This window comes from Erpetoichthys calabaricus, chromosome 10, assembly GCF_900747795.2.
Source record: "Erpetoichthys calabaricus chromosome 10, fErpCal1.3, whole genome shotgun sequence".
Taxonomy (NCBI): Eukaryota; Metazoa; Chordata; class Cladistia; order Polypteriformes; family Polypteridae; genus Erpetoichthys; species Erpetoichthys calabaricus.
This window is the reverse complement of record NC_041403.2, coordinates 72,470,010-72,493,117: the sequence shown is the minus strand read 5'-3', so window position 1 is coordinate 72,493,117 and position 23,108 is coordinate 72,470,010. Positions and strand designations below refer to the sequence as shown.

General features: G+C 38.8%; 1 protein-coding gene across 1 annotated transcript in view; it reads right to left on the bottom strand.

Moving 5' to 3' along the window:
• LOC114658388 (serine/threonine-protein kinase N2-like) overlaps positions 1-23,108 on the bottom strand; it is a 161,818-nt gene that overhangs the window by 26,028 nt on the left and 112,682 nt on the right. The window contains exons 9-17 of the mRNA XM_051932786.1: positions 18,178-18,321; positions 17,993-18,068; positions 11,609-11,783; positions 3,888-4,008; positions 2,693-2,835; positions 2,107-2,182; positions 1,928-2,019; positions 1,580-1,756; positions 1,330-1,392 (exon numbers count right to left, since the gene is read on the bottom strand). Coding sequence (XP_051788746.1) covers positions 1,330-1,392; positions 1,580-1,756; positions 1,928-2,019; positions 2,107-2,182; positions 2,693-2,835; positions 3,888-4,008; positions 11,609-11,783; positions 17,993-18,068; positions 18,178-18,321 — 1,067 coding nt within the window. The remainder of the gene's footprint in view (positions 1-1,329; positions 1,393-1,579; positions 1,757-1,927; positions 2,020-2,106; positions 2,183-2,692; positions 2,836-3,887; positions 4,009-11,608; positions 11,784-17,992; positions 18,069-18,177; positions 18,322-23,108) is intronic.

The window sequence follows — 23,108 nt, the reverse complement described above, 5'->3', positions numbered from 1 at the left end:
CAAAATCTTCTTGAAATCACACACAATTTTATGGCTCATTTATGTTGTCTGTGAAGCAATGCGATTGGGAAAGCCTTCAACAATATTATGGGATTATTGTAATTGATTAGTTAAAGCCTACATCCTTTAGCAGATAAGACTGCAGTCAAAGCATTGTTGCTCCAGTAATTTGTTTAATTGCATAAAGGTATCCATTTAGTTTTGAGGATTAATGTTACAAAATTGATAAAATGTGACTTGCATGATTACTGACAGAAGCGGTTTGCTTTAGTTTTTCTTTTTTTTAAGTTTGTCTGGAGGCATTATGGGGTTTCCATATTGGCAGTTTGGAAACATTATGAACTAGAAATTCATTCAATATATTTATACTTCAGCTGGGTAAACAATGTTTTCTAAAGATTGAAGACACTTGAAATTTATTCTTAAAAATAATTTGTTACTATTACAATTCCACATACTCTTCCAATGCAAGTTCTGAAGCACGACTAGTTGTATTTGGAAGTAATCCTTAACACAGACTGTGTTATACAGAGCAACAAAAAATTACTTTGATACTCAATATATATTTCAGGTCTCAGTTAACATCGCCTTATTCAAATCACCAGTAACAATTATAGAAAGAATTATAGTTGGTTAATTGTAGAGCAGTAAATGCTTCAGAGACACTTCCATAGTGATCAAAAAGGCAGATAAAAGGAGCGGAAAGTGGCTGAAGCAGGAACTGTCATCTATTGGGATGAGGCAACTGGCTTATTTTATTTTTAAGAAGCAAAAATGAATGACTGTAAACAACGTTAACCTTCAACTGCAGTCAGAGACTTCAATACGGAAGTGTTCACAAGTAAAACCTATGGTGATTCATCCCCTGAAGTTGATGCATAATACTAGATAATTTCTTTGTAATCAGAATGGTATCAATATGGATCATTACACACAAACTACTTTGTGTCTCCTTACTACACAGGAGCATGTAGTTTTTTTCTCCTTGAAATACAGTCAGTAACGTTCACACCCCCCACTATTAAACTGTTAAATCTCCAAATATCGCATAAATGTCCAAAACCATGCACATAACACAAATGAAAAACATCTGATCGGTATCCAACAAGGAATAATTATAGCTAACTAAAACCACATACATCTGTGGAGATATGGGAAGCACACATTGGAGACAAAGGAGGGAAAACAGATTGTCTTAAGACTAGCGAGTTACCAATTTCCTTTCACATTTAAGAATGGTATTCATCACTAATGTAACATGTCAAATTCTTAACTGGATAAAAAAAAAAAAAGAAAAAAAAAAAAGTATGGGGCAGGTGGAGAGCATACCTGTATACTATCTTGTGTTCGTGCAAAAACTGCAAACCAAGAACCACACACGCTGCATAAAATCTACAAAGAAAGGAAAAAAGAAAAAAAAATAAATAAATCAATCATCATAACCTCAACCTCTCATGATTTCAAACACACAAACATTGTTAGTAGCATGGTACTTAAACATTAGAAAACATTTCTTACACCACTGTTAGCTTAAAAAATCAAAAATGACCAAAACAAAGTTTTGGATAATGATACTCACACTGCTCTAGGTTCAGAAAACACATCAGCATGAATGTGCATCATAAGATCTCCACCAGCAGCATATTCCATCACAAAACAAACATGGTCTTTGGTTTGGAAACAGGCGAAGAGGTTAACTAAAAATGGATGCCGAACACTATTCACAGTTTCAAAGATTCTCTTTTCACACATAAGGCTAAAACAAAAAAAATAAATAAATAAAAAATGAAAATTTACTCAGTTTGATTGCTGAAATGACATACTAAATTACACACATAAGAATGATGATAAAACCAGAAGAGCAAATCAAATGTTCAGTACTACAACAGAATCAATTTCTACATTGAGATAAGACTATAAATTTTACCTGTCAACCTCATCACGTGCTACAATGTCTCCTTTTTTTAAGGCTTTAATTGCAAACATTTCCCCTGTGCTTTTGTATTCAGCTAGCAGCACCTACAAAAGCAAAAAAAAAAAAAAATTTCTAATTTCCAGAGTAAATCCGTAGTAACTACTGCATAAATTAGACACTTTGAAAATTACCTTTCCAAAATGCCCACGTCCTAAAACAGCCACACACTTGAAATCTTTGAGACTAAACTGAAACCTCTGTGCAATTCTGTATGAAAAGAATAATAAAAAAAAAATTAGGTCATTGACAAGACAGTTGAAGATTCAGCATTATTTTCAAATTCTAAACGTTCCAATGCAAAGTAAACATTTAAACAATCTGTATTAAATGAAAAAGTATTTATTCAACATTCAGCTAAAAAGCAATACTAACACTTGAGAACAAATTAGTAAATGTGGACAAAATGTGGCCATCAATAAAAAGTCTTTATAAAAACCTAGGCTGAACTAATCCTTTGCGAATCAACATTTTAGTAAAATTCTGTCATCTGAAGGACTGGGACAGGACTAAATTTAGAGAGATCCTCCAGTAATTATTACATTACCCTACCTCGTTGTGTAAAACGAATCAAGTTCAAACAGGGCTTAAAAATTAAAGAGTTCCAAAGATGATAATTTTCCCCATTTCCTTATATAAACCTAATCTAGCCACAAAAGGGTTAATGACTGTACTCATAACAGGTTTTTGGATGGTATTTTTATATATGTACATAAGTACCTTGTGTCTGACGATTCCGGTTCAGGTATTAACTCAAAATCTGGCTTTTTAGCTTCCCGTTCTACAATGTTAGCAGGCTCTGGATTAGTGACTGCCCCTGTACTATGTCTGTCATTCAAGAAATCAAATGTTGACAATGCATCCTGTAACAAGAGTGCTACTGTTAAACAAGTGAAAGTATCCCAGACAAACAGAAAATTAAACTAAAAAATAAAGGAAATCATTTTTTTTTTTTTTTTTTTTTTTTTTTTAAATTATTCACAACCATACAATGCTATTAATGGTACAAGCCAATATAAAACACTGAATGACTAATGGCCAAAGAGGAGACAAGCTTGCAACATGACATACTGAACATAAAATGGCATTACAGGCACAGTTCTTTAGTTATTTTTGCCTATTGTATTTTATTTTCTTCCTTCATATGATGTTTACTTTACACCATTGCCAAACTTTTTTGAAGAAAGCAATCAACTGATTGATGTTTGATACAGGGAAAAATAAACTCAACAACCAAGAAGACATGCAAAAGCAAAACATGTTGTGTGAAGAATACGCAAAGCTGGTAGACCCAGCTGAGGAGGACTGCTACCAAGCAAACATAGCTTTCCAGTAATTATTTAAGTAAATGTTTCATAATATTAGTTTAACCTTTAAAGAACCTTTTTAATTGACTGAATCATGGGTACCAGCTGCGTAACAACCATTTGGGCAAAGCTTTTTTCACCACCTTTAAAATAGTATAGCACAACCATTAGAATCTAACTAGAAGCACCTAAACAGGCTTTAAAGTTATTCATGAAAATGTAAGGGGCAAACAGAAAAAGAAACAAGGACGTTAGGAGGAGCACTGTTCTGGTGTGTGCGAGAAGCAATATGGTACGAGTACTTTGCACTTAAAAAAAAGTCTGAATTCAGACTTTTAATCTATTATCAAAAGTGTAAGAGAGTCTGGCAGCATAATGCCTAACTATATATATAGCTCAACAAACCCTTATTAACTGAAGAGCAAGTGACAGAAAAGTAATACAAGTGGAAAAAGAAATCATATTGCCCTTTAAATTTATATCATTAAGGCTAAAGAGCACGCAGATTACTGCTTGTGAAGTATTTTATCATATTTTTGAAAATAATACTTTAAAAAACATGGCAAGGTAACCATAAAAGTAAATATATGAAGTAACTGCTTTCTTACCTGAATTTGCCTATCTGGAAGCTTGATATCAGGAGTAGCTTCTCTAATTTCCACAACAGCAGCATGCTTTGGTGTTGGAGGGGGTTGAGGGTCGAATTCAAGTTTTGTTACTGTAGGATCACTTTCAAATTTAAGATTATCATGTTAGATAGAGACCATTGTTTTAAAAATAAAGCAAAATTTAGGTTTCAGCATATTTACTGTTAAATAAGAGGTCAACTGCAAACCATGCTGCCTTCAATTAATACATTAAAATAAATGAAAAAATGCAACTCCATAAAACGTTGATGTTACCACTCAAAACACAAAATAAAACAAGTGAACTGAAGACAGCTTAAACATCATATTAAATCTGCATGTAAAATCTGAGAGGAAAACAATGGCTAGAACAACACAAAATCAGATTAACACAGTAAAATAATCACGGTTACTATTTTTCTATGACAGAATGTGAAACCTGGTTGAACAGCTAACTTTAGTACAAAAGTGGGTCAAACAATGAACAAAGAACAAGGTGGAACATGTATTTTAAATATGATTTCCAAACAAATACACCAAAAGCAGTACAGTAGACTCCCGCAAAGTCGCGGTTCAGAGTTTGCCCCCTCAGTCATTCGCAGATTTTTCCTTAGAACCTATCTAATAATTGTTAGTGGAAACTGCAAATATCCTCCGCAATTTTTATGGCTTTTATCGTGGCAATACTGCACTGTAAAGAGACCAGGAAGCAACTGTATTGGAAAACGCAGCTTGGGATGGTGAAAGTAGTCAAAAGAATTTGAAACGGCAACTCCAATCAGAGCCACTGCAGGGACTGCTGGGTCTTCTGCTGAGGGTGCTGGGGTTGTTGGGGTCAAAGCATGTCAGCACGGCTTTTAAAAAGAGGGCCGGTGACCAAAAGCAAAAAAAAAAAAAAAAAAAGTTTTTGTAATTTGTGTTACAAGCTCCTGTCTGCCTGCCTGCCTGCCTTCTGTTGGGTTACCTGTACTTATTCGTTTTGTCCTGGATCGTTTCGTGTTTGCCGTCTGCCTGTGTACATGAGGACTGTAAGTGGATTCATGGCCATTCTGCAAAGAAAGGAGCGCTCCTGAACCCGTCCACCCATCTTCACCATTTCAGGAATTAGTGGTAGGACTATCTTTACATTCCCATTCAACGTGCGGATCTCTGAACTATCTATTTTCATCATTACATTTCATCCGTTGCAACTTTGCATGAACGTTTTTCATGATTTACTCTGTGTGTTTTGTTTGTGCTTTGTTGTATTTAATGTGTAAACGTCGTAAGGGGAACGTAAGGGGAACAGGGGTGGTATCGTTTTCATTACATTATTTGCTGTTCAATTACTGGTTTGCTTTGTTTTTATCTCTGTTTGTTAGTGCGTGCGGTTCTGGCCAAGGCTGGGGGCGTCCCTGGAATCTCCACCATAAAAATAAATAAATCGGCATCTTCTCGATGGTGTAAATCTTAGCGGCACCGGACTGCTACAGAGTTATTCATTTCTCCTTGCTGCTGATTGACTGTGATGCATCCCCAGCTGAGTGTTCTTCAAAAAAAACCCTCTTAAAAAACGCTGATAGACTACTTTTACATTGCTCCCGTACTTGCTGGGCTTACTTGCAGCTGCTGTGTCGCACGATATGCTTCTCGCGTGACGCTACGCATACTTAAAAGCCTGAACAGCACGTGTCCTTTTTGGCTGATTGCTTTGTTTCTCTCCCCTCCCCCAGACATCCTCTGCTCCCGCTGCACTCTCCTATGATGTTTGCTTATTCTTTTAATCGATAACTGACTGCATACTGAGCTCAGTTGTGCTCCCCTATGATGTTTGCCTATTCTTTTAATCGATAACTAACTGCATACTGAGCTCATTTTACTTCTGAAAGAGACATGTTTGTTTGAAGTGTTTGAATAAAGTTCCTGCCTCTACAGTCTCCTGCATTTCTGTGCAATTCTGTGACCCAAGCGTGACATCCTGCAGCACTGCAGCCTGACTGTCTCTGGGACTGAGCCGCTGCACTATAGCCTACCAGCATCAGCGCTTACCTCTGTGTGCTTGTGCACAGCCAGTTCAAGCGCAGTTGGCTAAGTGATTTCATCCATGGCATCAGTTACACCTTGTACATATTGTTCCAGTAGTTTTTTTTTTTTTTAAATAGTTTTTACAGTTCATTAGCAGTGTGTAAAATGATCAGTGTTGCAGTAATTGTGATGCTCTTTACATGAAAAAGTGTTCCATTAAAATTTAACATGTTCTTTGTGAATTGTGACATATACTTAAAGTGCAGCAAAAAAGTATTTGGCGTCCACGGATGCATTAACCCCCAAGTATGTGGCAGTTTAAGAGTTAAAGCCCCAAGATGCCGCTGAAAAGCCCTGCACCTTCTAAGGCTTCTGGCAATGAAAACGTGTTTGTATGAATTACACTACATACAGCGGTAACATCGGTATTTTACATTCTAGCACTGCGGGAGACATAGCAGTACAGTACAGTGATCCCTCGCTATATCGCGCTTCGCCTTTCGTGGCTTCACTCCATCGCGGATTTTATATGTAAGCATATTTAAATATATATCGCGGATTTTTTGCTGGTTCGCGGATTTCTGCGGACAATGGGTCTTTTAATTTCTGGTACATGCTTCCTCAGTTGGTTTGCCCAGTTGATTTCATACAAGGGACGCTATTGGCAGATGGCTGAGAAGCTAGATTGCTTACTTTTCTCTCTCTCTTGCGCTGACTTTCTCTGATCCTGACATATGGGGATTGAGCAGGGGGGCTGTTCGCACACCTAGACGATACGGACGCTCGTCTAAAAATGCTGAAAGATTATCTTCACGTTACTATCTTTTGTGCAGCTGCTTCCTGAAACGACATGCTGCACGGTGCTTCGCATACTTAAAAGCTCGAAGGGCACGTATTGATTTTTGACTGAAAAACAAACTCTGTCTCTCTCTCTCCCTGCTCCTGACAGAGGGGGTGTGAGCTGCCGCCTTCAACAGCTTTGTACCGGCGGTGCTTCGCATACTTAAAAGCCAAACAGCCCTATTGATTTGTTTGCTAGAGATTGTTTTCTCTATGTGACATTCTGTGCTCCTGACACGCACTCCTTTGAAGAGGAAGATATGTTTGCATTCTTTTAATTGTGAGACAGAACTGTCATCTCTGTCTTGTCATGGAGCACAGTTTAAACTTTTGAAAAAGAGACAAATGTTTGTTTGCAGTGTTTGAATAACGTTCCTGTCTCTCTACAACCTCCTGTGTTTCTGCACAAATCTGTGACCCAAGCATGACAATATAAAAATAACCATATAAACATATGGTTTCTACTTCGCGGATTTTCTTATTTCGTGGGTGGCTCTGGAACGCAACCCCCGCGATGGAGGAGGGATTACTGTACTGTGCAGTATACGGATTTACCTTTACATTCTTTTTTTTAGGTAATGTATTAAGCTGAGTTTGAAATTAAAGTGTTTTGGGGGCATATTTAGGGTTTAAACTATAAAAATAGGCATTTTTTTTAACCACATCCAAAATTTGTGGTTTTTCACAATTCGCAGGTGCTCTAGGAACATAACCCCCGCGAATTTTGGGGGTGTGCTGTATATCTTTAAGCAGCAATGAATTTTAGCTAAAACATTGCCTACCATTAATTATCAACATAAGAAAAACGAGAAGACAGATTTGTTAGAAGCTAATTTTAAACTTAGATCAGTAAAGCAATTAAATGTACGTTTAATTACAAATGAAGGTTCTACCAGTCTGGACAAACCTTGCATCAGTTTGCTATTCTGACTATTAGACAACTGACTGGATGTGAAACACAAGCATGCGTCTGTGAGGTATATTCCCCTCATCCTTATTCAATAATTTACTTTAATAATATTGTTGGCTCCAAAATTATTGGTTTATAAAGAGGAACGAATATTAAGGATAAGGATAATCTTAGAGAAAACATATTATATTTAAAGCTAATTTTGGCCAGACTGGTGCTGTAAGAATTTTGCTAATTTATCTAGTAATTTGCATCATACAACTGCCATTAATGTAATTTGGGAAACATGGGCAGTTTCCAAGGTTATGGATAAAAGATTCTTGGAGGAAGATTCTTTAAACTGAGAAAATGTACTTGGTTCACAGATGACTGAATCATCAGTGCAGCCTCCTGATTAGTAATTGCTACAAGAATATCTCTGCGTAATAGGTCTGAATTACTGTTTTCTCTTGCAGAAAGGCATCTCATATATTACAAGCCTGTATGTATCTGAATCCTGTGCCTCCTTCATGGTTTAGATATTTCAATACTTAAAACTTGTGTACATTAATACCTGGACTTTTTCTCTCAATAGTTGTTTGTCCAATTAATGTAATGGCAACACCAAGTGCTAAAGGTAGTTTACATTCATCAGTTTAAATCACTGGCCCCTACATTTGGTCATACATGACTTTGCAATACAACTTCCTCATGGCAAACATGCAGAATAACACAATCAGATCTGTTTCCTTAACATTATAAATGGTGTATATATGGCCACATATATATTTTGTATGTTAGTTTGCGTATCTGCATGTAGGACTATAAGGAGACATGGTAAGAACAAGACTGGAGAACATGGTTTCTATTAGGCACATTTCTTCTTTCCACCTCTAGCACATGCCTGTCTATGCATGCATGGCCATTAAAAGATATTAAATATTGTTCAGGGTTAGAATACTGGTTAAATTATTAGATGTGGAATAGCCTAACTGCATTTTACTCCTCTGTACATACCTTTGAAAGAAATGCCTGGTAATTATGAACTTTGTTACTACTTTTATGCATGCTTGTACATCATAAAAAGAGAAAGTTTATGGTGAAAGTGCTTTTATTTGCCAGTGGATTTTTATAAATGTGGTTAATTAATTAATTCTGGTTTCTGTCATCATGTCTTAACAGCTTCAAAGAAGTAAATCAGATAAGCTGTACCTGAAAATTAATTTGGGCAAACTCATTGTGCAAAAGTCGCTTTTAACAAGCAAAACAACTTTAACACATTAAACATTCATGTAACTAGCATTGCTTTTGTCATCACTTACAGAATTCACAACAGTATACATCAGTATAAAGAAAGCTTTGTGAAAATGTTAAGCATTTGATAAGGTTGAATGGAGTAAATAATATACAGGAAGTCTACTTAAGACAACATTCGGTTCCAACAAATCGGTCGTAAGTCAATAATGGACAAAAGACGGACCGATATATGCATTCAAACCTAAACATATGTATACAGTAGTACAGTATATGTCTATAAAATTAGATAGTTTGTTTTAAATCTATTTTTATCATCATTCTTAGGACATTGTGTGGATTTTCTATCATTCTTTTGTAAATTTTAATTTTGATATTACTGTTGCTTGCATGGTGCTGAACCTTGAACAGCTTCACAAATCCTTTCTTTGTCGGTGATAAGTTAACGTCAAAAGTGTGAGCCTATCCCAGTGTTCACTGTGAGAGGAGGAGCTGTACCGGCAGAGTTTGAGTACTCATATTTTATCATTTCAGCCTGTTAATAATAAACATTAACACATGAAGGAGTTTAGTGTGGTTTCATACCACTTTGTAGTAGTTCGCATGAAGCAACACATCCCAAGTCACAAAGCAGAAGCTCTGGAGGTTAACTAAATTCAAAGCCAAAACACAGCAGTACAGTGTGTACAGCAAATGCCAATTGCAATAGCATAACTTAAAATCACATGCGGTCACATTCACTTTCTTTACTCCCTCATACTGCCTATCGCCTTCATTTTTGTGTCAAGATCAATTGTCTCTTTTTCCTGTAATTGTAAGACAAATGTAACTGAACATAATGAACACAGTCCCATGAATGAATCATGGGAAAAGGAGCTGGTGTGGCAAAAACCGTGGTTTGTCTTTGAGACACAATAGCGGTCATAAGTTGAAAGATTGTAAGATGCATTTGTCGCAAATAGACAGCTACCTGTACTAGTTAACTATTTGCCCTGATTGGCAGCTGGTTCATTTGCATATACTATATTTTCTGTGTAATGGATTTTGACTGATAAAGAACCATAGATACCTTATTCAGTTTAAATTGTTTGACTGAAATAGGGCTGTCAGATTGAATGTCATTATACAAATGTAATCTCAATTCATTTGACAAAGATCGTATTCAAAGACAAAACCTAACATTCAATGATGAAACAATGGTTGCTTGTTTTACCACACATTAATTTTGGCTTAGTGTTACTCCAGACACACTAAGCAGTAGAATGGTATTTTGACGATATGTTTTACACATCATTTCCATGACTTGCCTTTTCCTAGTTTTGAATGGTTAGCTTGTCAATGTCAATAGTAAAATGTACTGCAACATCCCTTCATAAAGTTGTTTGGGAAAGTTTTTACTACCCAACTGCTATCAGTTTTGATCTTAAAACACACATATACTGTATAAAACAGAGATGGACAGTGACCTCACACCATTCTGGCCTAAAATACCAAAAAGACACTTGTTGTTTCGGGGTGCTTGTGACAGTATTTAGGTTGTTTAAACAATAATAGATTAGCTTGCTGGCCTTCAAATGTGTCTAGTTCTAGATTCTATATGAACACATCACTTTTTATGCACAAAATATTTTGTGAAGGGCTGTGTTCTCAAGCTCAGCTTTTGTTTGAAGGCTGCAGTATACAAATCAAAAGCAATTAAATATTTTGCAGACTCACCACATGTAGAAAATGAAAAATACCAACATATTTTTCAGTGCAGCAAAGCATGTTGCCAGCATTGGAGGCTCATAAGGATTTAAAGCATCCTTTCAGGGTTTTATGATTCACTATCCTTAACAAGGTCTTGATCACCAAACTGTCACTACTAGACTGAAGAAAAGATGTACAGATCCTGCTCTTTTGTAGGGTGAATCTGTGTGTTACTTTGACGTCTCTTATAATACAGAACAGTTGACAGAGTACCACTATGATTGTTTCCTGTTTAGATGGGCTGGCTTTTGCTCTTGCTGCTGCACTTACTGTAATAATAAAAGTTTAAAAATATACAAAAAAGTGTATAGGTAGCAACTACAGTCTTCATCCTAAGTCTGAATATATTTAAATTATTTTTAATTTGAATATTCAAACTTTTTTTTGGCTAATTAGAAAGCCCTAGACAGAAAAAGTGTCCTGTGACATATTTAAATTCTTGGTGAAGAAATTAAAGATTTAATGTACATGTCAACCAATTCTCTATATTAGCCATATAAAAGTTTAGATTTTATGTTATTTGCATCATGATTATTAAAAAGAAAAAAAAAAAAAGTCTGATCCTACTCTGACTGTGCTGTAACGGTGCCTATTATACAAATGTATCGATGTAATTTCACTTTCAGTCACTGTAAAAACATAATGGCTAAGCAAATTAAAAGGAATAAATCAGCAAATAAGAGTAAGGATTAGCGGCCTTAGTGGAGGATATTTTCTCTTTTACTTTATATATAAAAGCGTTATCCTGTTCTTTTCTGACTACCTTGTAAAGATTACTTTCCAGGGACATACAGCAGGGTATAAATATTTTAAGCCTGATATACTATAAGGAACACTGCAGGTAGTACTTTTACTGTATACCCTTGTACAAAACCATTCTAAATCTTGTAAAGGGTGAATGATGTGGTAATGCATTATCCATTTAACTTAAAATATATAAAACACAAATTTGTACTATTTTTGATACCTTGGTGACGTCGGAGACTCAGGCAGCCGTGGGTCAGCTACTGGTACAGTTGTAGGAAGAGGAACCTGTGGGCTAAATGTGCCAGAGTTATTCACCGATGGAATTGCTCTTCTCACTAGTCTTCCCCAGGTCGCAATGTTGATGTTCATTTGTGGTGCACGAAGAAAGGTTTTGCCTTCAGAAAAGTAAATATAATTTATATTTAAGCAAATCACCCATTATTAGATCAACAAGCATAATTATGTTTACAAAATACGTTTACAGTGGGGGGGGGGGGGGGGGGAAAGATTAAATAAAATTTTCATTTTGAAATTCCTCAATGTTAAGATCTTCAATTTTACAGAAATATATTAAACACATACATACCACCTAAATGCACACAAGAAGCACTCAGATTTAACATTTTAATTTTTTTCCACTTTTAACCTTTTCTTTGGATTATGTTATGTGTGTATATCTACTGTAGCACTGTCACATAAGAGTGTATTGAAATAATGTTTTACTTCTGTGTGTTGTATTGTATCTTGTCTGTCTTGTGTGCTTTTCATCACTGCCGGGGGCTTCCACTCAGATTCAGGTGGAGAAGTCTTTCGCACTTCAGGATCAGGAGTTGCGAGGCAGCGATTGACAATAGTGCCAATCGTGCCTTCATGGGTGGGATCTGGAAAGCCCGACAAAAAACTTCCGATTGACGGCCAATGAAGGGTTGGAGCAGCAAAATTAAAACCGACGAGAAGGAAGTCATCAGTAGGAACAGTTGCTTTGCATTACAAGAGAAATAGGACAAACACTAGTAGTGGGGGGGAGGTAGAAATGTCTCACCCTGACGCTGGGACAAGGTTAGTGAGGTGGCCACCTGAACGTCTTTTTTTTTTTTTTTTTATTCTTTCTTTCTTAAGACCGTCCATACGCTTTGGCTTTCTGATTTCGGAGGGTGAGATCTGTGACATTTTTTTTTTTTTTTTTTTACACTTTCAGGAAAATGCCACCATCCATCTTTACTCGATCCATCCCAATCTGATTGCCCTCTTCACATGGTTCTCCTTCCTTTATAGACAACAACCCTTTGGACTGGACTCATGTGGATATATACTGTAGATATATAGATAGATATATTTTGTTTCTTTAAGTCGCATTGAGAGTTTTGTGTATATTTATGTATATATATGTGGGGGTTGTTGGAACTGGCCATTTTTTCTGAACAAAAGTGTGAATTTGGTGTGTTTAAAGAGAATGTCTATGTATATGGGATGGCCATTTGCTCGAGAGACAATTAAAGGGGACTTATTTTGTTGGTGCTGTTGTAGTAAGGGGCGGCACGGTGGCGCAGTGGATAGCGCTGCTGCCTCGCAGTTGGGAGACCTGGGGACCTGGGTTCGCCTCCCGGGTCCTCCCTGCGTGGAGTTTGCATGTTCTCCCCGTGTCTGCGTGGGTTTCCTCCGGGCGCTCCGGTTTCCTCCCACAGTCCAAAGACATGCAGGTTAGGTGGATTGGCGATTCTAAATTGGCCCTAGTGTGTGCTTGGTGTGTGGGTGTGTTTGTGTGTGTCCTGCGGTGGGTTGGCACCCTGCCCGGGATTGGTTCCCTGCCTTGTGCCCTGTGTTGGCTGGGATTGGCTCCAGCAGACCCCCGTGACCCTGTGTTCGGATTCAGCGGGTTGGATAATGGATGGATGGATGTTGTAGTAAGTAAAAGTGTGTAATTGTTTAGTTAAAATATATTTACATATGTAAATATGTATCACACACAAGTTAAGACAAAATAACTGGACTGGGCTTGGAGCTTTCCTGGAAAAATGACTGGGGGTCGGCCGGACATGAATCATGGAAGACAGCTTCTCTGTTGCCATATGTTGTCATATGAAAAAGTTTGGGAACCCCTCTTAATTCTTTGGATTTTTGTTCATCATTGGCTGAGCTTTCAAAGTAGCAACTTCCTTTTAATATATGACATGCCTTATGGAAACAGTATTTCAGCAGTGACATTAAGTTTATTGCATTAACGGAAAATATGCAAAATGCATCATAACAAAACTAGACAGGCGCATAAATTTGGGCACCCCAACAGAGATATCAATACTTAGTTGAGCCTCCTTTAGCAAATATAACAGCCTCTAGACACCTCCTATAGCCTTTGATGAGTGTGTGGGTTCTGGATGTATTTTTGACCATTCTTCCTTACAAAATCTCTCCAGTTCAGTTAAATTTGATGGCTGCCGAGCACAAACAGCCTGCTTCAAAACATCCCACAGATTTTCAATGATATTCAAGTCAGGGGGTCTGTGACAGCCATTCCAGGACATTGTACTTCTCCCTCTGCATGAATGCCTTTGTAGATTTCGAACTGTGTTTTGGGTCATTGTCTTGTTGGAATATCCAACCCCTACATAACTTCAACTTTGTGACTGATGCTTGAACATTATCCTGAAGAATTTGTTGATATTGGGTTGAATTTATCTGACCCTCGACTTTAACAAGGGCCCCAGTCCCTGAACTAGCCACACAACCCAACAGCATGATGGAACCTCCACCAAATTTGATAGTAGGTAGCAGGTGTTTTTCTTGGAATGCGGTGTTGTTCTTCCGCTATGTAAAGTGCTTTTTATTATGACCAAATAACTAAAATTTTTGTCTAATCAGTCCAAAGCACTTTGTTCCAAAATGAATCTGGCTTGTCTAAATGAGCATTTGCATATAACAAGCAAATCTGTTTGTTTGTGGCGTGAGTGCAGAAAGGGCTTCTTTCTCATCACCATGCCATACAGATGTTCGGTCTACAATTCAGCGTAATTTGCACAAAGATGTACAGACACCATCTGCAGCAAGATGTTCTTGCAGGTCTTTGGAGGTGACCTGTGGGTTGTCTGTAACCATTCCCACAATCATGCGCATATGCCGCTCCTGTATTTTTCTTGGCCTGCCAGACCTGGGTTTAACAGCAACTGTGCCTGTGGCCTTCCATTTTCTGATTACATTCCTTACGGTTGAAACTGACAGTTTAAACCTCTGAGATAGCTTTTTGTACCCTTCCCCTAAACCATGATACTGAGCAATCTTTGTTTTCAGATCTTTTGAGAGTTGCTTTGAGAATCCCATGCTGTCACTCTTCAGAGCAGAGTCCAAAGGGAAGCACAACTTGCAATGGACCACCATAAATACCTTTTCTCGTGATTGGACACACCTATCTATGAAGTTCAAAACTTAGCAAGCTAATCCAACAAATTTGATGTTGCAAGTTATCAGTATTGAGCAGTTACATGCATTCAAATCAGCAAAATTACAAGGGTACCAAATTTTTGCACAGCCAGTTTTTCACATTTGATTTAATTTCATGCAACTAAATTCTGCTTCCCTAAAAATCTTTGTTTGGAAAACACCCCAGTACTCAGATGTTCCTAGGAAATGATACACATTCCACTGTTATCTTTTTTGTTGAAAGATAATTATTATGCAGGCTGAGAGGAGTTCCCAAACTTTTTCATACGACTGTATATACACATACATACATACATACATACATACATACATACATACATAAACATACATACAGAGTATCTCACAAAAGTGAGTACATCCCTCACATTTTTGTAAATATTTTAGCATATCTTTTCATGGGACAACACTGAAGATATGACACTTTGATACAATGTAGTCAGTGTACAGCTTGTACAACAGTGTAAATTTGCTGTCCCCTCAAAATAACACACAGCCATTAATGTCTAAATCGCTGGCAACAAAAGTGACTACACCCCTAAGTGAAAAATGTCCAAATTGTGTCCAAAGTGTCAATATTTTGTGTGGCCACCATTATTTTCTAGCACTGCCTTAACTCTTTTGGGCATGGAGTTCACTAGAGCTTCACAGGTTGCCACTGGAATCCTCTTCCACTCCTCCATGACGACATCACGGAGCTGGTGAATTTTGGAGACCTTGCGCTCCTCCACTTTCCGTTTGAGGATGCCCCACAGATGCTCAATAGGGTTTAGGTCTGCAGACATGCTTAGCCAGTCCAGCACCTTTACCCTTGGTTTCTTTAGCAAGGCAGTGGTTGTCTTGGAGGTGTGTTTGGGGTCGTTATCATGTTGGAATACTACCCTACGGCCCAGTTTCCAAAGGGAGGGGATCATGCTCTGCTTCAGTATGTCACAGTACATGTTGGCATTCATGGTTCCCTCAAAGAACTGTGGCTCCCCAGTGCCGGCAGCACTCATGCAGCCCCAAACCATGACACTCCCACCACCATGCTTGACTGTAGGCAAGACACACTTGTCTTTGTACTCCTCACCTGGTTGCTGCCACACACGCTTGACATCATCTGAACCAAATAAGTTTATCTTGGTCTCATCAGACCGCAGGACATAGTTCCAGTAAAATATGTCCTTAGGCTGCTTGTCTTCAGCAAACTGTTTGCAGGCCTTCTTGTGCATCATCTTTAGAAGAGGCTTCCTTCTGGGATGACAGCCATGCAGACCAATTTGATGCAATGTGCGGCGTATGGTCTGAGCACTGACAGGCTGACCCCCCACCCCTTCAAACTCTGCAGCAATGCTGGCAGCACTCATACGTCTATTTTCAAAAGACAACCTCTGGATATGATGCCAAGCACTTAACTTCTTTGGTCGACCATGGCGAAGCCTGCTCCGAGTGCAACCATTCCTGTTAAACTGCCGTATGGTCTTGGCCACTGTGCTGCAGCTCAGTTTCAGGGTGTTGGCAATCTTCTTATAGCCTAGGCCATCTTTATGTAGAGCAACAATTCTTTATTTCAGATCCTCAGAAAGTTCTTTGTCATGAGGTGCCATGTTGAACTTCAAGTGACCAGTATGAGAGAGAGTGTGAGAACGATAACACCAAATTTAACACAGCTGCTCCCCATTTACACCTGAGACCTTGTAACACCAACGAGTCACATGACACCGGGGAGGGAAAATGGCTAATTGGGCACAATTTGGACATTTTTCACTTAGGGGTGTACTCACTTTTGTTGCCAGCAGTTTAGACATTTAGACATTAATGGCTTTATAATAATTACACTGTTATACAAGCTGTACACAGACTACTTTAAATTGTATCAAAGTGTCATATCTTCAGTGTTGTCCCATGAAAAGATATATTTATAAAAATGTGAGGGGTGTACAACTTTTGTGAGATACCGTATACACACACACATACTGTATATACACACATACATACATACATACATATATACACACACACACTATATATATATATATATATATATATATATATATATATATATATATATATATATATATATATATATATATATATATATATATATATATATATATATTACACACACACACACACATATAAATATACATACATATACACATACACACACATATATACATACATACATACACACACACACACATATGGTGCATCCGGAAAGTATTCTCAGCGCATCACTTTTTCCACATTTTGTTATGTTACATCCTTATTCCAAAATGGACTAAATTCATTTTTTTCCTCAGAATTCTACACACAACACCCCATTAATGACAACGTGAAAAAAGTTTACTTGAGGTTTTTGCAAATTTATTAAAAATATATATAAATAATATATTATATATATTAACACACACACACACATATATATATATATATATATACACCCACCCACCCAAATAGATGAAGAAATAAAGCTTCAAACAACGTTGAATCTTTTAAGGCTAAACTCACATTGCAGTGACTTTACCATGATTTCTGCTACACATAATAAGCTCTTAGGACTGTTGAAATCTCATATGCGTATATATTTATCCTAAATGTGCCCTGCATGTCCATGAATAACATATTTGTCAGAATTTTTAGAATTAAATATTTCATATCTCTTCCATTTGTCTTATGTCTGAACCTCCTGACTGGTGCTCCCACTATCGAGCGTGTTTCCTTAAAGCCTGTTTTTCAGACTTTGTCATTTCAGGGTGCGTTACCTCCTATCCACTTTTATACCTAGTATGTCCCCTACAGCTTTACTCCTCCTCTTGGTGACTCACACCTCTTTTCAATTGCATCACCAAAGCCAAAGCTGACCAATGACACCAAAAGCCAAACTGACTAATGAGATTGCTTGTACGAAGTAGACTCACACACACACAGTAGTTTTATCTAGTTGATTCATACATACACAAACGCACACACTCACTATATAAATATACACACAAACAATACACACATACCAAATAAAAGGGAAAAGGTTATTCCCACAAAAATGTTACATAGCTTGATCACTCTCTCTATCCTTCTATTTTATTCTAATGTGGAAATAACCTTTAAACTGTTCCCTTTTGCAGATGCATGCTAATATTATATACAAACACACAAGAGAGTGTATAAATCAAACATTTTCTACATTTACCTTGCTGCTTTGAAAATATTTTTTTCTGTCTTTGAAGTTTTGGTCTCCTCTCAATCACAGGATTAAAAAATGTAACCTGAAAAAGTAATATATGTTGCCGATTCTTTTCTTAAAATTTTCCATAAACAGAGCTAAAATTCAAACCATAAACAGAGCTAAAATTCAAAGTTAATGCAATAAAATACCTCTGCAAATAATGTGCCCTGTGGTTCAAGATACAAACACATTCCATGCCGCTGATTATCCAGAAAATCTTCTAATCTTAGAAATTTGACAGCACAAAGTGACCGCCAATCTCGCCAATATACAGAAATCTCCAGTTCACGGGACTGCAATTAAACAAAAGACACAGAATTACATGTGGCACGTAGCAATAGCCCATACCGAGGAGGGAGGAAAATGAAAACTAGATTAACTGATTATCAATATATTAAACTCAATCAAAGAAAAAAAAAGGAGGGTGGAAAGGTTGGATTAAACATGGCTGTATCAGACATGAGCTGAAACTAGAGAAAATCTATAATAAGAAAACAGAATAGGTCCTTGTAATTCGATATTACAGGAATTGACACCATTCAGTTTTGACATACAAGAATGCATTTTATATTATTTTAGCTCTCATTTACAAAAATTACTTAGTTATTATGAAAATGAGTGTAATATTTTACACTTTTCATGTGGAATGCTTTCCTTCTGAATGGTGGCTTTGCCATATACCATAAGCCCACAGCATCAAGAAAAAGCCCTCACATTTGACAAGTTTGCAGACAGTGTCACAAACTAAAATTACTTCAAACACAAAATGTATAAATTTAAAAAAAAAAAAAACTATTGCTGGAAAGAAAAGGACACAAGAATGCTACATGTAACAGAATGACAACTTGTTACAATGAAATTGAAAAGATTAATAAGTAGGTGCATCCCAACACTTACAAGTATTTTAACATAACAGCTTAACAAGAAATCCATTACTGACTTGATAACAAAAGTTTTCCATTAGATAGACTGTAGGGATGCGCCGATCAGGTTTATTTTATGGTGGATACCTATTTTATGTTACTTGATTGGCAGATTCCAATAATGATTTTTTAGTTCATTTATCCTTTTAAAAATGTTTTACACTAAGATCCTGCATAATCAGACGCATAGAAGCATTATGTTCTATATTAAAGTATTTTTAAACAATAGAGCACGTTAAGTGATTTTTTATTAACAAAATGAAATTCTGTAGGCTTACCATAAAAATACTAAAAAAGGCTTACCATAAAAAGCCATTAATGTCTAAACTGCTGGCAACAAAAGTGAGTACACCCCTAAGTGAAAAATGTCCAAATTGTGCCCAATTAGCCATTTTCCCTCCCCAGTGTCATGTGACTCATTAGTGTTACAAGGTCTCAGGTGTGAATGGGGAGCAGGTGTGTTAAATTTATTGTTATCGCTCTCATATTCTCTCATACTGGTCACTGGAAGTTCAACATGGCACCTCATGACAAAGAACTTTCTGAGGATCTGAAATAAAGAATTGTTGCTCTATATAAAGATGGCCTAGGCTATAAGAAGATTGCCAACAACCTGAAACTGAGCTGCAGCACAGTGGCCAAGACCATACAGCAGTTTAACAGGACTGGTTCCACTCAGAATAGGCCTGGCCATGGTCGACCAAAGAAGCTAAGTGCACGTGCTCAGCATCATATCCAGAGGTTGTCTTTTGAAAATAGACGTACGAGTGCTGCAAGCATTGCTGCAGAGGTTGAAGGGGTGGGGGGTCAGCCTGTCAGTACTCAGATCATACGCTGCACACTGCATCAAATTGGTCTGCATGGCTGTCGTCCCAGAAGGAAGCCTCTTCTAAAGATGATGCACAAGAAAGCCCGCAAACAGTTTGCTGAAGACAAGCAGACTAAGGACATGGATTACTGGAACCATGTCCTGTGGTCTGAAGAGACCAAGATAAACTTATTTGATTCAGATGGTGTCAAGCGTGTGTGGCGGCAACCAGGTGAGGAGTACAAAGACAAGTGTGTCTTGCTTATAGTCAAACATGTTGGTGGGAGTGTCATGGTTTGGGACTGCAGGAGTGCTGCCGGTACTGGAGAGCTATAGTTCTTTGAGGGAACCATGAATGCCAACATGTACAACATGACATACTGAAGCAGAGCATGATCCCCTCCCTTTGGAAACTGGGCCGCAGGGTAGTATTCCAACATAACAACCCCAAACACACCTCCAAGATGACCACTGCCTTGCTAAAGAAACTGAGGGTAAAGGTGCTGGACTGGCTAAGCATGACTGCAGACCTAAACCCTATTTTTAAGCGTTTTAAGCCTTCGGTGCCTTCTGTGATTCTAGGGAATGTGAACTCAATCTCAAATAAGATCGACGAACTGGCTGTGCTGGTGGAAAATGTCAGAACCTACAAAGAATGCAGTTTGTTGTGTTTTTGTGAAACGTGGTTCACAACTAACATCCCAGATGCTAACGTGGAGCTACCCGGGTTTAGCACAGTTAGAGCGGACAGAGATGCAAGTACCTGTGGGATGCACAAAAGAGGAGGACTCGCTCTCTATGTTAATAAACGGTGGTGTAACTCGGGACATGTTAACGTCAAAATCTCCACTTACTGCAGGGACATCGAACTGTTGGCCGTAAGTTTACGTCCCTATTACTTGCCCAGAGAGTTTGGACACGTCATTGTGGTCATCGTGCACATACCTCCTCGGGCGGACGTGGAGTCAGCGAGTGACATCATCCATTCTGCTGTTGCTAAGTTACAAACGCAGCACCCTGAGGCACTTGTGCTAATCGCTGGAGACTTTAACCATGTGACGCTGGACAAAACATTACCTGCCTTCTCCCAGTATGTGGACTGTAACACCCGGGGAAATAAGACTATTGATTTACTGTATGCAAACGTTAAAGACGCATACAGCGCCACCCCGCTGCCTGCGCTTGGGAAAGCAGATCATAACCTGGTTCTGCTTCAGCCTCACTACAAACCAAAAGTGAGATACCTACCTGTAACCATACGATCACTCAGGAAGTGGACCCCGGAGGATGAGAATACTCTGAGAGAATGTTTTGGAACTACAGACTGGGATATCCTGCAGGGATCTCACAGTGAGAACATTGAGGAAGTTGTTGACTGCACTACTGACTACATCAACTTCTGTATGGACATGGTAGTTCCAGTAAGAACAGTACGCTGCTATGCTAATAACAAGCCATGGATTACAAGTGACTTCAAGGGCCTTTTGAACCAGAAGAAAAGGGCTTTTAAAGACGGTGATCAGCATGAGCTCAAGCGCGTGCAGAAGGAACTCCGAGTCCAGCTCAGGGCGGCGAAGGAGCAGTACAGGAGAAAGCTGGAGCAGAAGTAGCAGAATAACAGCATGAAGGAAGTATGGGATGGGATGAAGATCATCGCTGGCTGCAGCTCAAAGCGGGGTACCACCATCGAGAGAGACGTGAAGAGAGCAAACCAAATGAACAACTTCTTTAATAGGTTTGACCACCCTAACCCACTCTCACTCTCACCTCGGAGTACTGCACCCTCCACACATCCTTATGTTGATACCAGCATAGGAGAGACATCCCCACCCATAATTACAACAGCGCAAGTGAGCAGAGAGCTGAGGAGACTTCGTGCCAGCAAAGCAGCCGGTCCAGATGGAGTATCGCCACGACTGCTGAAGGTCTGTGCATCGGAGCTGGGGGGTCCTCTACAGCGCATCTTCAACCTGAGCCTGGAACAGGGGAGAGTCCCGAGGCTTTGGAAAACATCTTGTATCACCCCAGTCCCAAAGGTATCACATCCTAGAGAGCTGAATGACTTTCGGCCTGTTGCTCTGACATCACATGTGATGAAGACCATGGAGAGGCTGCTTCTTCACCACCTTAGGCCACAGGTTCAACACGCCCTTGACCCACTGCAGTTTGCATATCAGGAGAAGGTGGGAGCGGAGGATGCCATCATCTATATGCTACACCGATCCCTCTCTCACTTGGACAGAGGCAGTGTTGCTGTAAGAATTACGTTTTTAGACTTCTCTAGCGCCTTCAACACAATCCAACCTCTGCTCCTTAGGGACATGCTGACAGAGATGGGATTAGATTCATACCTAGTGGCATGGATCGTGGACTATCTTAAAGACAGACCTCAGTATGTGCGTCTTGGGGACTGCACGTCTGACGTTGTGGTCAGCAACACAGGAGCGCCACAAGGGACTGTACTTTCTCCGGTCCTGTTCAGCCTATATACATCGGACTTCCAATACAACTCAGAGTCCTGCCATGTGCTAAAGTTCACTGATGACACTGCTATCGTGGGCTGCATCAGGAATGGGCTGGAGGATGAGTACAGGGACCTAATCAATTACTTTGTTAAATGGTGCGACTCAAACCACGTACAACTGAACACCAGCAAAACCAAGGAGCTGGTGGTGGATTTTAGGAGGCCCAGACCCCTCATGGACCCCGTGATCATCAAAGGTGACTGTGTGCAGATGGTGCAGACCTATAAATATCTGGGAGTGCAGCTGGATGATAAATTAGACTGGACTGCCAATACTGATGCTCTGTGCAAGAAAGGACAGAGCCGACTATACTTCCTTAGAAGGCTGGCGTCCTTCAACATCTGCAATAAGATGCTACAGATGTTCTATCAGACAGTTGTGGCGAGCGCCCTCTTCTACGCGGTGGTGTGCTGGGGAGGCAGCATTAAGAGGAAAGACGCCTCACGCCTGGACAAACTGGTGAGGAAGGCAGGCTCTATTGTTGGCTTCAGCAACAGACTGCTGTCACTGTCCTGCTCCACTGACAGATTGAGGAGATCGTTCCTCCCCCAAACTATGCGACTCTTCAATTCCACCCAGGGGGGTAAACGTTAACATTTAACATTATACAAAGTTATTGTCTTTTTTTTCACCTGCATTATTATCATTCTTAAATTTAATATTATTTATTGTATCAGCATGCTGCTGCTGGAAAATGTGAATTTCCCATTGGGATTAATAAAGTATCTATCTATCTATTGAGCATCTGTGGGGCATCCTCAAACGGAAGGTGGAGGAGCGCAAGGTCTCCAACATCCACCAGCTCCGTGATGTCGTCATGGAGG